This window comes from Hemiscyllium ocellatum, chromosome 8, assembly GCF_020745735.1.
Source record: "Hemiscyllium ocellatum isolate sHemOce1 chromosome 8, sHemOce1.pat.X.cur, whole genome shotgun sequence".
NCBI lineage: Eukaryota > Metazoa > Chordata > Chondrichthyes > Orectolobiformes > Hemiscylliidae > Hemiscyllium > Hemiscyllium ocellatum.
The window spans coordinates 53260158-53277787 of NC_083408.1; the positions used below are offsets into that span (position 1 = coordinate 53260158).

At 39.9% G+C, this 17630-nt stretch overlaps 1 protein-coding gene across 2 annotated transcripts in view; it reads left to right on the forward strand.

The window, feature by feature from the left end:
• scfd1 (sec1 family domain containing 1) overlaps positions 1-17630 on the forward strand; it is a 164761-nt gene that overhangs the window by 100708 nt on the left and 46423 nt on the right. For both annotated transcript variants that reach the window (XM_060828380.1, XM_060828381.1), the window contains one exon: positions 17119-17172. In XM_060828380.1, the coding sequence (XP_060684363.1) occupies positions 17119-17172 (54 nt within the window). The remainder of the gene's footprint in view (positions 1-17118; positions 17173-17630) is intronic.

Here is a 17630-nt window from a genome sequence, read left to right on the forward strand (position 1 = left end):
GGTTCTTATATGTCCATGAAGACATGCATTTAGCCCTTTGTTTTAAAGTAGTTCAAATTCTTTGATGCTTTGAAAGATATTGAACAAAGACACAGCTTGGTTGACTTTCTTAGAGGCATATTTTATGCTCATTATCTCCCACTCTGAATAACTGGATTTACTATTTCACGTCTTAGTAGGGGTTATATAGTCAGTGGGAAAAAAGAGAGGGGCATACAAATGTACTTTCCTGTCTGCTCTTCCCAGTTTCTACTAGAAATTGTGCTCTGTTTAACATATGTGTCGAATGCATTTCTTTTGCTGAGCAGCTACTGAAATCATTATCAAAAGTTGTAGAGCAGCATTAGTTTAGTTTATTTAGCTTAATTCCTTCCTATGATCAACAAAATATTTGATGATAAATAGAGATTCAGCCCACCTAACTTATCCTCTCACAAGAACCTGCAATCCTTTTTACAAAATCCAAGTGCCAAATGAATGACACAAGGCTTTGCTTTGAGCACCCTGCCCAATGCTATCATCATTCTCTATGTGAAAAGTATATCAGTTTTGAACTTACCTTTTGTAGTTTGCAGCTATTCCTGCCCAGTCTGCAATTTGATTTAAGTTGGAGAAAGAGTTTAAAAATGAATGAAACTGTTGTAGTTCCCTTTGGATTCTCAAACCTTTTTTTGTTAAATAGACATTTCATTTTGAAATTTTCTCTTTACTGAGTCTTCTGATGTTAGCAAACAACAGTATGGTCTTTCTCACCATAACAAAAAAATGACATAGAAACTCAGCAGATTTGGCAGTGCCTGCAGTGAGAGAAACTGCAGAAAGAACTACTTTGGAACATTAGTCATGTCGGACCCAAAATGTTAACTCAGTTTCTCTCTTCACAGACGATGCCAGACCTGCTGTATTTATTTAGCACTCCGATTACTATTTCAGATCTCTAGCATTCGCAATACATTGATTAATTTCCATAATGTTAACTCTGTAATGAAATGTCAATAGATTGCATTTAGTAGAATGGCAGGAATACACATCTTGGCCAGTTTGATACTGTAAGGGACAATGATCGGACATCTTCTGAAATGCTGTTATAGTACTGATGGCATAGTCATTGGAAGGGTGCTATTTCTTAGGTTGATGAAGGACCTTCATCTTGTAGACGTTCACGGTGAGACCCATGCTCTCATATGCCTCCATAAAGATCCTGACAGTGATCTGGAGAGCATCCTTGGAGATTATGCATACACAAGTATCCATACTGCAGCTCGATGACACTGGTTGGGGTGACTCATCAACCTGGCCTGGCATTGTGGAACAAACCTCCAATCAGCAAGGTCCACAGGGAGGCCTTAGAGAACATTCCAATAGTTTGGAAGTGTCCTGTGGCCAAAGCAGTTATTGATGAAGCGATCCAGCGTGGCTTCCAGTGTGCTAGCACAGCCTTCAACTGCCTGAGGAAAAGGATGTTCGAGGGCAACCAATGCTGCCTGCTCAAGAAGCTGCAAATTCACTGGAAAGAAAGACACACTAATACCAACATCCTCAACCAGGCCAACACCCCAGCATTGAGGCACTGACCACCCTTGATCAGCTGCGATGGTCTGGGCACATCGAGTGCATGACCAACACAACACTCCACAAACAGTTGCTGTACTCTCAGCTTCAAAATAGCCCCAGTTGGACAGAGGAAGCTCTTCTGTGATACCCTCAAGGCCTCACTGGCAAAGTGCAACATTCCCAAGACACCTGGAAATGTCTGGTCCAAGACTGTCCAAAGTGAAAGAGGAGCATCCGGGAAGATGTTGAACACCTCGAGATTTGCTGTCAGGAAAAAACGGAGGTCAGGCGAAAACAGCGAGAGGAGCATGCTGCCACACCAATGTCCCATCCACCATTCCCGGGAGCACTACCTGCCCCAAGTGTAACACAACCTGCAGTAGCCTACAGGTTCACTTCAAGAGTGGAAGAGAGTCATCCTCGTGTGCAAGGGACAACCGACGACAATGATGATGATGATGCTATTTCTTAGTGGATGGTGGAAGTCATTCTTGGATATAAATAAAAATGAAGTTATGAGATGGAAGTAAGAAAATTGCAATTGGTTTTTGGAAAGAAAAAAGAGACTTTGACATTATGACTAAAAATCAGAGTGGAAACCTGTTTTTTTGTAAATGGGAAAACAAACTTGTAGGATAAATTACCAATGTGAGCAATTGGAAGAATATGAATAGGTTCAGGAGAGAATGGAATTAATTTGTGAAGATAAGAATTTGAAAGAACCTCATCTAATAGTCTTTCGAAATTTGTTGCGTCTTGTAGGCTTCAACGTATTTAATAGTTTTATGTTCTATTCTTGTTTGCATAAAATCTACTGTTGTACTGAATCTATAATTTCAACAACCTTGGACTGTAGTTTACTGTTGTTCACCTCAGTGTAACTGAAGAAAATTTAAGTATTTCAAAAATAAACATTCTACTATGAATGTGCATATGGCTCCCTTAGTTTCTGATGAAAAATTGTTTCCTTGAACAAAAGTAGTTGCAGCCATTACTAATCCATTTTGACATGTAATTTTACAAAGAGTTTGTCCCTCAGGAATACTTTGCTGAAAGCTGAGGCCCTGATGATATATTTGTCGGAAAGTATAACTTCTGGATTTCCAAAATAAACACTTTTTGAAATAAATCAAATCGGAGAAACTTTCAGAAAAGATTCCCTCTCCGTTAAAATGTAGCTTTTGCACTCTAACTAACAGTAGAGTCAAGTTTGGATTTGGCAAAAATAAATAAGAAATTGTTGCAGCTGTTTAATTTTCTATTGGTGTTTGTTTAAAGTGGATTGCTGATACTTTCAAAGCAGAAGTAATTTAAGTATGAGAAGTCAGTACCAATTGCAAGAGTATAATTATTAAATGTAATTAAAGTACATATTAACTTTACTGATTTTCTTTTACTGAATATTGTGATATCTGTTGCCATTGAGAAAGTGGTGGTACATCACCTTTACAGTGTGGTGTAGTTGTTCCCACAGTGATTTTTAGAAGAGAGTGCCAGGATTTCAACTCAGCAATGTATAGTCATGTCAAGATGCTATGAAGGGACACTTGCAGGTGTTTGATATACCCATACACTTGACTCAAACATCATTCCAAGTCATATAATGTTTAGATGACACTGCTTAAGGAGACTTAGCACTTTGCTGATGGGCATCCTAGAGATGGTACACATTTGTCATTGTGCTCCAAAGTGCAGAATGTGATATGAGGTGGATGAGCTGTGATCAAACTAATTTGCCCAAGTTGAGCAGCTACACTCTTCCATGCAAGTGTGGAGAATTCCATGATACTCCTAGATGTAATAGTGAGCTATCTTGGGGTGTACAGTCATCATGAGGTAAAGCACCCACCATAGTATATCCAGCCTCTGACCTGTTCCAGTAATACCTGTACTATCACTTACACTGAGCCTTCGAAGAGCATCTCCCCCAAACCTAGCTCTATCCCCGCATTTACCATGCTAATCCATTTTACCTGTACATCATTGTGACAATGGGAGGAAATCGGAGCACCCAGCAGAAACCCACACAGACACCAGGAGAATGTGCAAACACCACACAGATTATCATCCAAGGCCAGAATTGAACCAGGATCTCGAGCGCTGTGAGGCAGCAGTGCCAGCCTGTGATGTATTTGGAGTAGACAGTCTTTCCTTTCCTCTGATGTTTTGTAATGCAGCATTGAAGAACAAAAGCAAATGACTTTAACAGGCATAAAACATTTGATTTAAAAAGAAATCTCGCAATTTAAAGAGTTTTTGTGTTCATTATGCCAATTAAGTGTATGTTCTGTTTCAGAAAAACTATGATTTTATGCATTTTGTTATCTTTGCTTAACCTTTGCAAACATGGCCAACATTTTGGAACTTTACTTTTGTTGAGCCAACTTTTACTGAATATCTGCATTATATGACAGGGCATTTTAATGCTTATGTGAAAACACTAACCTTGTTCAGACTACTTGCTCTACGTGGCCAGAATTAGGATGCAGAAAGCTTTAAAACTGTCCACAGAAATAGAGTAGATGTTACACAAGAGCTTCCTTTATTTTAGTGGAGGAATCTAGCGGTTTTGTGGTTTTTGAAATGCTAATTTTAATTATGGACTGTATCAGGATTAAAAAGTATCTCAATAAACATTAACATTAAAAGTTCCATAAAGTTGGCTGAACATTCAGAGTAGCTCTATTACTGTTTTATCAAGATTGGCGGTTGACTTATTCTGATTTTAGTGGCTAATGCATGCAAATATTCCATGTGCCATTACTCAGAGGAACATTTTGTTAGCAAATTCTTTGGCCAGTTCCTTGTTAGACAGAACCTTGCTATAGGACCTGAAGAGTAAAGACTTATTAATATTAAGAGAATGTTGTTGTTTTCAGAATATAATTTCAAGAGTTTGCTATGTCAAATTAACCAGAAGTCCAAGCAGACTTTAAAAAATGATGGAATCAAAATTTAGTTAATAAATAGCCTTTAAAAAAGCATGGAAAGACATAAAAAATAGACTAAAATACTTAGTCTTCATTTGGCTGAACTTAAAGACTTAGAATTAATTTTGATTTTCCAGCTTTGAATTCTGAAATTCTATTGCATGTGAATATTATTAAAGTACATTGTCCTTTTCAAGAATATCATTTTCTCATTTCATTTTCACAACATTAGTAGTTAAATTTCCTGACAAAGGCCTTTCATTTACTTGTAGATGCATTTGTTAGTTACAGTACATATTGAACAATTTACATGTACAACAGTTTGATTATTTTCATCTGTATGCAGTATAGCAAATGGTTAATTAGACTGTCATATTTGTGCCTGCTTTCCAAATGAGCAAAGCATCTATTCCACTTCACCATTTTTCCCCCATCACTCTGTAATTTCATCCTTTTCAAGAAATAATTCAATTTCCTTCCGAATGCCTCATTTGGACCCACCTCCACCACACTCTGAGGCAGATCTTATCCACACAATGCCTGAAAATGTTTTTCCCTGTGTCTCCATTGTTTCTTTTCCCAATTACCTTACATCAATGCCCTCATGCTCTTGACTCTTGCACCATTGGGAGGGTTTCCCTATCTACCCCACAAAACTCCTCATGATTTTCAACAACCAAGCCTCCTTTCAACTTTACCTTCTATAAAGAGAACCTTCTATTAATTTGTTTACATTACCTAAGTTCCTCATCCCTGGGATCATTCTTGTAAATCTCTTCTGCACTCTCACTGACGTCTTCACATGTTGTATAAAGTGTTGTATCCAGAACTGGATACAGTACTGTAGCTAAGGCCAAGCTAGTAATTGAAGCAAGTTTAACATAAACCCTTTGCTCTTGAATTCCATGTCCTTAATCTTAATGTCCAGTATTCTGTATGATTTATTAAACATGCGGTCAATCTGACCTGTCATTTTCACTGATGTATCCACATGTGTAAGCATAGAAACATAGATACTAGCAGTGGGAGTAGGCCATTTTTCCCCTTTGCCATTCAGTATGATCATGGCTGATACTCCATCTTAATGCCTTATTCCCACTTTCTCCACAAATCTATTGATGCCTTTAAACCTAAATGAAATTATCTATCTCCTTTAATATTTTCAGTGACTTGGCTTCCATCTTTGGTAGAGAATTACACAGGATCATGACCTTTGAGAGAAGAAATGTTTCCTCCTTTCAGTCTTAAGTGACCTACCCCATAGCATGAGTCTGTGACCTGTGCTTCTAGGGTCCGCAGCCAGGAAAAACATCCTCTTTGCATTTAGTCATCCATCCCTCGTCATCTGACTAAACTCTAGTGAATGCAGGCCCAATTGAACCAATCTCTACTGAGAGGACAGTCCTGTCATTCCTAGTGTCAGCATTGTGAGCCTTCACTGCACTGCCTCTATGACAAGTATATTCTCCCTTAGATAGGGAGACCAAAACACTGTGTGGTATCACCACTCCCCTTTTTCACACTACTCCTCCTTTCACTATTTATACACCAAAAAATTTAAAATTCTCATCTTTCAAATTCCCTCACAATTTTGCTCCTCCCTATCTCTAATCTCCATCTCTATACTCTCTTAAGATATCTGTGCGGCTCTAATTTTGGCCACAGGTGCATTTCCAATTTTAATTGCTAAACTAACACAGACTCACATTTTTTAATTCTAGCTTGCAAATTAATTTTGATTTTAAAATAAAGGTGGGAGCAATCCTTAGTGCTAAGTCTATAACAGCATAAGATACAGGAGCAGAATTAGGCCATTCAGTCCATCAAGTCTGCTCCACCAATCAATCGTGGCTGATATGTTTCTCAACCCCATTTTCTTGCCTTCTTCCCATAACTTTTCATCTCCTTAATCATCAAACAACTGTCGACCTCTGGCTTAAATACATGCAATGTTTTGGCCTCTACAGCCTTCTATGGTAATTAATTCCACAAATTCCCCATTCTCTGGCTGAAAATATTCATCCTCATCCCAGTTCTAACAAGTTGTCCCTTCACCCTGAGGCTGTGCTCTCTCTCCTGCAAGTGAAACTGCCTTCTCCATGCCTTTTGGTATTCTGTAAGTTTCAATCAGACCCCCTTCCTAATCCTAAACACCGCAGTACAGACCCAGACTCTTCAACTGAGAGGATCTATGGGGTCAGTGGGAGCAGGGAAAGCTACCCTTGTAAAGTGATCAGGTCTACTGGGCCAACTATTACTAAAGCCGCCCCCATCTCCCTTCAAGCTGGGAAAGTCATAACCTTGTGTGAAAATGGTGATTTGTAGTAAAGCTTTAGGATGGACTATAATGTAAACACTAGTGAGTTAGATTGGAAAAAAAATTCAAATCTTTACTAGCTGAAGGTAGACTGGTTGTATTTCTCAGAAGAAATACTTGATAAAGTTTTGGAATTTAACATGGAAAAGCATTTTGGTAAAATAAAGCCAAAATGTAGAAAGTAGAATCCTATAAATGAATATTCTCAAAATTTAAAACTCCGACTGAAGACATGAAACTGCATACTGAAAATTGAAGCTGCAGTGACTCCCCACTGTTATATTTATATTACTGGCTCTCATTTGTGCTCCTTCATTACTATTGTTTGATATGGCTTGGTGGTGGAGCTGGAACCAATCCTATTGAAAAGGAATAAATTAGTTAGAAGTCATAGTTATACAAATTTCCTTTAAACTTGTCAAGTTTTCATGGTTTGGCTTACACTCCTTGCATTGGTGATGATTGTGAATAATTTAAGTTTATCTCAAGATCAAACACCATTAAAGATGCTGTGCAAATCCTATTGATGCCATCTCTGGAAGAGGTTTCCAAGCAGTGTTGCTAGCTTTTTAGTTTATTGCACACACTGAACTAAACTCTCACATCATATAAATCCAGTGAAAGGACTAGTCCATTAATAGATTGGAAAGAACTAAATAATTTACATCTAGTACCTTCTGAGCAAGATTGGCATTCATGAAAGGCAGATAGGAGCAGATCCGTAATTTGATAGTTTGGACACAATGGATCAGCAGATACAATTTTGAATAGTCATCTGTATCAGATATTTTGAAGGAAACAAAATAAAACATCATTTGAGAGGACAACTTTGGGTAATTGCTATTCATTTTGTTTGTGGAGGTTTTTCTTACGGTCCTTTAAACTAGAGTGATATTCAGAATGAGGAAACATAGAAAAGTCTTTGCTATTACACTGAGCATGGTCTCTTGCAGAAAGTGTAATTGGTGGTTATTTGGCTACCTATACATGCTGCACATAAAATTAGAATAAATTGCTGTAGTCCTTCATAATATGTTTAAGTGGATTTAAGAACTCTGGTTGTTGAACAGATGTTTTCGTTTGAAGCTAAAATTCATTTGGCAGGAAATATGGAAAAGCAAACTTCATGCTTCACTTTGACATGAAATTACATTGATCGAGATAGAAAGTGATTTTAGCAGTGACTACTGTAGGAGGGCTCAGATATTTACTGAATTACTCAAAAAATAGACTCATACAAGTTCAATTAAAAGCACCTGTTTCAGCAAATAATGTAACTTCCCTGTTAACTTCTCACATTTTAAGTACAGACATGGTCTCACTATTCCCAATGTACGTCCTCTCCTGCCAGAGCTATTTAGTCTGCAAAAAAGCTGTAATTAAATTACCACCCTTCCTGATGAAGCGCTTATGCCCGAAACATTGACTCTCCTGTTGCCCGGCTGCTGCCTGACCTACTGTGCTTTTCCAGTGCCACACTTTTCGACTCTAATCTCCAGCATCTACAATCCTTATTTTCTCGTTACCACTGTTAGTATAGAATTAAAGAGGCATTCTGATATTATTGCAATTTTCTGCATATCTCCTCATGATAAAGGGAATATAAGGGAATCCACATCAGTAATGTATATACCAGTTTTTTTAATGCATAAACTTACTGCAGATTCCACTATCTGATAGTGCAGTATGTAAAAAAAATTCCATACCATAGTCACAAGCTAATTACTGAAGTTCACTTAAACATGCAGATGATTTACAACAATTGAAGCAGCCCATTTTTGCATGTTTTAAATGTGAAAAGACATGTGATTATCATTCAAAAACTACAACTGGTGACCAATAGTAAGAAAGTGCATTTAAGTTAAAGCTCCCATTTGAACTTTTACTTCGGGACTCACACGCATCTATTGCTTGAAAGGTATAAGGCTGTCTCCTTTTAGTGCTGTTAAACTTCAGCATATTGGCTTGCAGATCAAATCATTTTGGTGACAATCAAAGCAGCCTTTTAATACTTCTAGATCTGTTTGAATTAAAGCGGTGTTAAATTGAACAGCATTTTGAGTCATAGAGATGTACAGCATGGAAACAGACCCTTCGGTCCAACCTGTCCATGCCACCAGATATCCCAAATCAATCTAGTCCCACCTGCCAGCACCCGGCCTACATCCCTCCAAACCCTTCCTATTCATATACCCATCCAAATGCCTCTTAAATGTTGCAATTGTACCAGCATTCACCACTTCCTCTGGCAGCTTATTCCATACCCGTACCACACTCTGTAAGAAAAATTTGCCCGTTAGGTCTCTTTTATATCTTTTCCCCTCTCATCCTAAACCTATGCCCTCTAGTTCTGGACTCCCCGACCCCAGGGAAAAGACTTTGCCTATTTACCCAATCCATGCCCCTCATAATTTTGTAAACCTCTATAAGTGCACCCCTCAGCCTTCGATGCTCCAGGGAAAACAGCCCCAGCCTGTTCAGCCTTTCCCTGTAGCTCAAATCCTTGAACCCCGGCAACATCCTTGTAAATCTTTTCTGAACCCTTTCAAGTTTCACAACATCTTTCCGATAGGAAGGAGACCAGAATTGCATGCAATATTCCAACAGTGGCCTAACCAATGTCCTGTACAGCCGCAACATGATCTCCCATCTCCTGTATTCAATACTCTGACTAATAAAGGAAAGCATACCAAACACCATCTTCACTGTCCTATCTACCTGCGACTCCACTTTCAAGGATCTATGAACCTTCACTCCAAGGTCTCCTTGTTCAGCAACGCTCCCTCGGACTTTACCATTAAATGTATAAGTTCTGCTAAGATTTGTTTTCCCAAAGTGCAGCACCTCGCATTTATCTGAATTAAACTCCATCTGCCACTTCTCAGCCCATTGACCCATCTGGTCAAGATCCTGTTGCAGTCTGAGGTAACCTTCTTCACTGTCTACTATACCTCCAATTTTGGTGTCATCTGCAAACGTAATAACTGTACCTCATATGCTCGCATCCAAATCATTAATGTAAATGACAAAAAGTAGTGGAACCAGCACCAATCCTTGTGGCACTCCATTGGTCACAGGCCTCCAGTCTGAAAAACAATCCTCCACCACCACCCTCTGTCTTCTACCTTTGAACCAGTTCTGTATCCAAATGGCTAGTTCTCCCTGTTTTCCATGAGATCTAACCTTGCTAATCAGTCTCCCATGGGGAACCTTGTCGAAAGCCTTACTGAAGTCCACAAAATCACATCTACCTCTCTGCCCTCATCAATTCTCTTTGTTACTTCTTCAAAAAACTCAGATCAAGTTTGTGAGACATGATTTCCCCATGCACAAAGCCATGTTGACTATCCCTAATCAGTCCTTGCCTTTCCAAATACATTTACATCCTGTCCCTCAAGATTCCCTCCAACAACTTGTCCACCACCGAGGTCAGGCTCACTGGTCTATAGTTCCCTGGCTCGTCCTTACCACCCTTCTTAAACAGTGGCACCATGTTTGCCAACCTCCAGTCTTCCGGCACCTCAACCTGTGACTATCGATGATACAAATACCTCAGCAAGAGGCCCAGCAATCACTTCTCTAGCTTCCCATAGAGTTCTAGAGTACACTTGATCAGGTGCTGGGGATTTATCCACCTTTACATGTTTGAAGACATCCAGCACTTCCTCCTCTGTAATCTGGACATTTTGTAAGATGTCACATCTATTTCCCTACAGTCTATTTCCTCCATATCCTTTTCCAGTAAATACTGATGCAAAATACTCTCTTAGTATCTCTCCCATTTTCTGCAGCCTTACTGATCTTTGAGGGGTCCTATTCTCTCCCCTAGTTACCCTTTTGTCCTTAATGTATTTGTAAAAACCCTTTGGATTCTCCTTAATTCTATTTGCCAAAGCTATCTCATGTCCCCTTTTTGCCCTCCTGACTTCCGTCTTAAGAGGGGAAAATCGAATTAAGGAGAATCCAAAGAGTTTTTATGAATAAATGAAGGACAAAAGGGTAACTAGGGAGAGAGTAGGGCGCCACAAAGGCCGCCTTGCTGATCTTAAGTATACTCCTACTTTCTTTATACTCTTCTAAGGATTCACTTGATCTATCCTGTCTATACCTTACATATACTTCCTTCTTTTTCTTAACCAAACCCTCAATTTCTTTAGTCATCCAGCATTCCCTATTCCAACCAGTTTTTCCTTTCACCCTAACAGGAATATACTTTCTCTGGATTCTTGTTATCTCATTTCTGAAGGCTACCCATTTTCCAGCCGTCACTTTACCTGTGAACATCTTCCCCCAATCAGCTTTCGAAAGTTCTTGCCTAATACCGTCAAAATTGGCCTTTCTTTAATTAGATCAGATGACCAAAAGCTGGGTCAGAACTTTAGAAATTAACGGAAGTCTGCATTTTAAGGTTTGAACTCTTTCTAAAATTTTGTCAAGCATTGCATTTAACTCTCTTATTAACTTGCAATTTCTTTTAGTCTGGTAAACAAGCTATTTGCTAGTAGCAATTACTTAATTAGAAGGCTGGATAGAGCTAGTTCCCAAGCCAACAGGTCTGACACATCTCTTTGGAATTCCAATTAATATGCATGAAGGAATCATGCTACTTAATTCACAGCATAAGCAAAAACCTCCTTAGGTTTTTGCTTATGCTGTGAATTAAGTAGCATGGTTTCCAGCAAGTTGGAACACGGCTTTTACAGAATGCTGACCTCGTGAATTTATTGAATGAGGAAGTTCTGAGTGATCAGGGGAGAAGTGATGTTCTGGTTTACAGAGCAAGGAGGGTTTGAGAAACACTGTTGAACACACCAAGTCTTGAGAGCTGAAGTCCTACAACATCAACAAGATGAGCAAATAATTTGATTGATGAAATTTATGGCTTTTCTACCCCCTAAACTGGGACAGTACTTGAATTTGCATTCTGACAAATTTCTTGAAACTTGAAACCCTAATTAAACAAAATACAAAAGAGAGATATTTTCTAATCAACCAGTTAAGGGATGCTATGACACACCCGTGGACTGGGTGGGTCTTGAACTAGTTCTTCTAGCTCAGGGGTAGAGACTACTTATCCACAACAGCCCCTCTAAAATGCATAAGGGATGGTACAGCAGGAAATATGTTGCAGCTGTGGATTGTGAATGCTTGTAAACACCACTGATTCTGAGCGAAAAAGCCCTGGGTTCAAGTCCCACCTGCCCTAGAGGTAATAATATCTGTAAACAGGTTGATTACAAAATATAAACCATTGTGGTTCACAGCAACTCCATGTGCAAGAAGTGTCAACATTTTGAGGAACTTTGGTTCTGAGTTGATAGCTAGAGTGTAATGTTCAGACACTGATGCATCAGGAGGGGTGAAAGTTGCCAGAACACGTTAATCCAGGGAGTAGTCATACACCTTGAGTTAACTACTTCAAATTTGATCTGGGGTGAGTGATCGGAGAGAATGATTGTGAGTGAGGCAGATTTGGAACAAATTTAGGGGATGTTGGCTTCCTGAACCAGCTAATCAAATTTTAAAACTATTTCAAAGATATGAGCATGGCTGGCCAAGCCAACGTTTATTGCCTTTGAGATGTTGGGATGAATTACTTTCTTGGACGACTGTAGTCTGTCATATAGATAATCACACAATAGGAAGGAGGTTTTGGCATTAAGCGAGAGGATCAACCCTGGTTCAATGAAGAATGCATTCAACTATTGTCAGGAATAGCACCAGGCAATCCTAAAAACTAGCAGCGGTACAAACAGGACCGAGGAGGTTTCAGCGGCAGAAAAGAAATAGCAATACGGTTCCATATATGAAGAATGTATGGTTTGGAAGGGAGTTTGCAGATTGCACGTCTGCTACCCTTATCCTCCCAGGTAGGACAAGTCATAAATCTGGAAGATGTTATTCAAGGACCCTCGATGAGTTGCTGTTGTGCATGTTGTAGGTGATGCACACTGCTGCCACTGTCTGTCGGTGGTAGAGGGGCTGAATGTAGAATGTATTGTATTCCTTCCCTGCCGCTGAAACCTCTTCAGTCCTGTTTGTACCGTTGCTAGTTCAACATCATTTTTAGGATTGCCTGGTGCTATTCCTGACAGTAGTTGCATGCATTCTTCATTGAACCAGGGTTGATCCTCTCGCCTGATAATAATGTCGAAATCTTCCTATTGAGGGTTTATCTATGTGACCTGTATAAGAAGAACGGATTGCACCTAAATTGGAAGGGGACTAATACACTGGCAGGGAAATTTGCTAGAGCTGCTCGGGAGGTTTTAAACTAGTGAGGGGTGGGGGGGTGGGGCGCAAGAAGGAAGTGAGGAAAGAGATTAATCTGAGACTGGTACAGTTGAGAAGAGAAACGACTCAAACAGTGAGGGCAGGCAGGAACAAGGTAGGACTAATAAATTAGACTGCATTTATTTCAATGCAAGGGGCCCGATGGGGAAGGCAGATGAACTCCGGGCATGGTTAGGAACATGGGATTTGGATATCATAGCAATTACAGAAACATGGCTCAGGGATGAGCGGGAATGGCAGCTTAATGTTCCAGGATACAACTGCTGCAGGAAGGATAGAAAGGGAGGCAAGAGAGGAAGGTGAATGGCATTTTTGATAAGGGATAGCATTACAGCTGTGCTGAGGGAGGATATTCCCGGAAATATATCCAGGGAAGTTATTTGGGTGGAACTGAGAAATAAGAAAGAGATGATCACCTTATTGGGATTGTGTTGTAGACCCCATAATAGAGGGAAATTGAGAAACAAACTTGGAAGGAGATCTCAGCTATCTGTAAGAATAATAGGGTGGTTATGGTAGGGGATTTTAACTTTCCAAACATAGACTGGCACTGCCATAGTGTAAAGGGTTTAGATGGAGGGGAATTTGTTAAGTGTGTACAAGACAATTTTCTGATTCATTATGTAGATGTACCTACTAGAAAAGGTGCAAAACTTGACCTACTGTTAGGAAGTAAGGCAGGGCAGGTGACTGAGGTATCAGTGGGGGAGCACTTTGGGGCCAACGACCATTATTCTATTAGATTTAAAATAATGATGGAAAAGGATAGACCATATCTAGAAATTGAATTTCTAAATTGGAGAAAGGTCAATTTTGACAGTATTAGGCAGGAACTTTCAAAAGCTGATTGGGGACAAATGTTCACAGGTAAAGTGACAGCTGGAAAATGGGAAGCCTTCAGAAATGAAATAACGAGAATCCAGAGAAAGTATATTCCTGTTAGGGTGAAAGCAAAGGCTGGTACTTACAGGGAATGCTGGATGACTAAAGAAATTGAGGGTTTAATTATGAAAAAGAAGGAAGCATATGTATGGTATAGACAGGATAGATCGAATGAATCCTTAGAAGAGTATAAAGGAAGTAGGAGTATACTTAAGAGGGAAGTCAGGAGGGCAAAAAGAGGACATGAGATAGCTTTGGCAAATCGAATTAAGGAGAATCCAAAGAGTTTTTACGAATAAATGAATGACAAAAGGGTAACTAGGGAGAGAATAGGTCCCCACAAAGGCAGCTTTGCTGATCTTTGTGTGGAGCCGCAGAAAATTGGGGAGATACTAAACGAGTATTTTGCATCAGCATTTACTGTGGAAAAGGATATGGAAGATATAGGCTGTAAGGAAATAGATGGTGACACCTTGCAAAACGTCCAGATTACAGAGGAGGAAGTGCTGGATGTCTTGAAATGGTTAAAACTGGATAAATCCCCAGCACCTGATCAGGTGTACCATAGAACTCTGTGGGAAGCTCAAGAAGTGATTGCTGGGCATCTTGCTGAGATATTTGTATCATCGATAGTCACAGGTTGAGGTGCCAGAAGACTGAAGATTGGCAAACGTGGTACCACTGTTTAAGAAGGGTGGTAAGGACAAGCCAGGGAACTATAGACCAGTGAGCCTGACCTCGGTGGTGGTCAAGTTGTTGGAAGGAATTCTAAGGGACAGGATGTAAATGTATTTGGAAAGGCAAGGACTGATTAGGGATAGTCAACATGGCTTTGTGTGTGGGAAATCATATCTCACAAACTTGATTGAGGTTTTTGAAGAAGTAACAAAGAGAATTGATGAGGGAGAGCGGTAGATGTGATTTTGTGGACTTCAGTAAGGCTTTCGACAAGGTTCCCCATGGGAGACTGATTAGCAAGGTTAGATCTCATGGAATACAGGGAGAACTAGCCATTTGGATACAGAACTGGTTCAAAGGTAGAAGACAGAGGGTGGTGGTGGAGGATTGTTTTTCAGACTGGAAGCCTGTGACCAGTAGAGTGTCACAAGGATTGGTGCTGGGTCCTCTACTTTATGTCATTTACATCAATGATTTGGATGCAAGCATAAGAGGTACAGTTAGTACGTTTGCAGGTGACACCAAAATTGGAGGTGTAGTGGACAACGAAGAGGGTTACCTCAGATTACAACAGGATCTTGACCAGATGGGCCAATGAGCTGAGAAGTGGCAGATGGGGTTTAGTTCAGATAAATGTGAGGTGCTGCATTTTGGGAAAACAAATCTTAGTAGGACTTATACACTTAATGGTAAGGTCCTAGGGAGTGTTGCTGAACGAAGAGACCTTGGAGTGCAGATTCATAGCTCCTTGAAAGTAAGGATGCAGGTAGATAGGATAGTGAAGAAGTCGTTTGATATGCTTTCCTTTATTAGTCTGAGTATTGAGTATTGCGGCTGTACAGGACATTGGTTAGGCCACTGTTGGAATATTGCGTGCAGTTCTGGTCTCCTTCCTATCGGAAAGATGTTGTGAAACTTGAAAGGGTTCAGAAAAGATATACAAGGATGTTGCCAGGGTTGGAGGATTTGAGCTATGAGGAGAGGCTGAAAAGGCTGGGTCTATTTTCCCTGGAGCGTTGGAGGCTGAGGAGTGAACTTATAGAGGTTTACAAAATTATGACGGGCATGGATAGGGTAAATAGGCAAAGTCTTTTCCCTGGGGTGGGGGAGTCCAGAACTAGAGGGCATAGGTTTAGGGTGAGAGGGGAAAGATGTAAAAGAGACCTAAGGGGCAACCTTTTCACGCAGAGGGTGGTATGTGTATGGAATGAGCTGCCAGAGGAGGTGGTGGAGGCGGGTACATTTGCAACATTTAAAAGGCATTTGGATGGGTATATGAATAGGAAGGGTTTGGAGGGATATGGGCCGGGTGCTGGTAGGTGGGACTAGATTGGGTTGGGACATCTGGTCGGCATGGACGAGTTGGACCGAAGGGTTTGTTTCTATGCTGTACATCTCTATGACTCTAGTTAAAATCAAGTCGGCTGCTTTGTGCAGGAATGTTTCTTGAGTGTTGCTGGAACAGTACTCCTCCAGGAAGTGAAGAGTATCCCACTCATGACTTGTGCCTTGTAGAATATGGACAAACTTTGGGAAGTGAGGTGGTGAGCTATATACCTCAGCATTCTTAGTTAGTGACTTGCTTTTGTAACCATTATCTGTGTGGGTTGGTCCAGACCAAAGTCTGGTCAGTGGTTGGCCCCAGGATGTTCATAGTGGAGTATTCAGCAATGTTGAATATCAAGAGGAAATGGTCCTGGCTGATCTCAACATTTTGTCCTCCTTAAACTTAAGGTCATCCAGAACTCTGCTACATGCTAATTTCCATTAATACTGTTCAACCTTTGACCCCATCTTTATTGATGTCTGTTGGCTCATGGTCACGTAATGCTCAATTTTAAACTTTTTATCTCGTTTTCAAGTTCTTTCATGGATTTAGTCTTCCTTACCTTTGTAATCTCAACTAAAGCTACAAATCTCAGAACTACCTTGCACCTATATTTTAGCTTCTTCGCATCAGCTGCCAATGCCCTAAGCTGTGGAATTGCCTCTCACCCCATGATGTCTCTTTCTGTCTTTTAGGTGTTCCTTAATGATCTAGCTGAATATGTGATCAGTGCCTTATTTTATTTACCTTTATGAATTCCCTTGCAATACTTTGCAACATTAATGGTGCTGAATAGCTACAAGTCATTGCGCATGTCATGTAGTTAAATTGAGGGTAAGCAGTTTTTATTTTGATTTTCCTGGGAGAGACGTTGGCTGTGGAATTTGTACATGGCAGCAAGACACCCTATTCACTTTGTAACATTGATGTGGGGATGACCGTTACATTAAACAAATAGAATGATGTGATCCTTGTTATTTAACCTTTTTCATATAAAATGGGTTATACAATATACAGTCTAGTGTTAATAGATGCCTGTAATCAAAGATTATTCGAGCTACTAGAATCTTGAAGGATAGTAATGAAATATTCATAATTGCCAATAGCTGATCAATTTCTGATTATCTCCTTTACAGAATCTACCAGTGACTCGGATTTTGGACAACCTCATAGAGATGAAATCACATCCTGTGAGTAAACTTCCTAGCATTTAACTTGTAAGATAAGAAAGGCATGTTGAAAATTAAAGTTACCCAACATTCAAGAATTTAGACATCCAGGAACATGTAGGCCATTCATCTGCTCAGGTCTGTTTCTCAATTCCACTAGAAGCACTTGTAATTTATACTTCAGTTTCATTCACTAACCTGTGCTCCATATCCTTGATACCCTCAATGAAACAAAAATGCTTCTTGATCTTAGTTTTGGAAAGTTTGATTAACCTAGCATTTCTGTTGTTTGTGGCCAGAGTTTGCAAATTTTCACTACCCTTTTTTTGTGAAAGACCATTGTGTTACATTGAAGTGTGGGCATACAGATAGAATTGGTAATGGCTTATTGTGCAAATGTTCCTTGTGTTGAGACATTCCAGCAAGAAGTAATAGCTGCCATATACATAAGGTTCAACCTGGCAAAGTGGCTGAAGTAT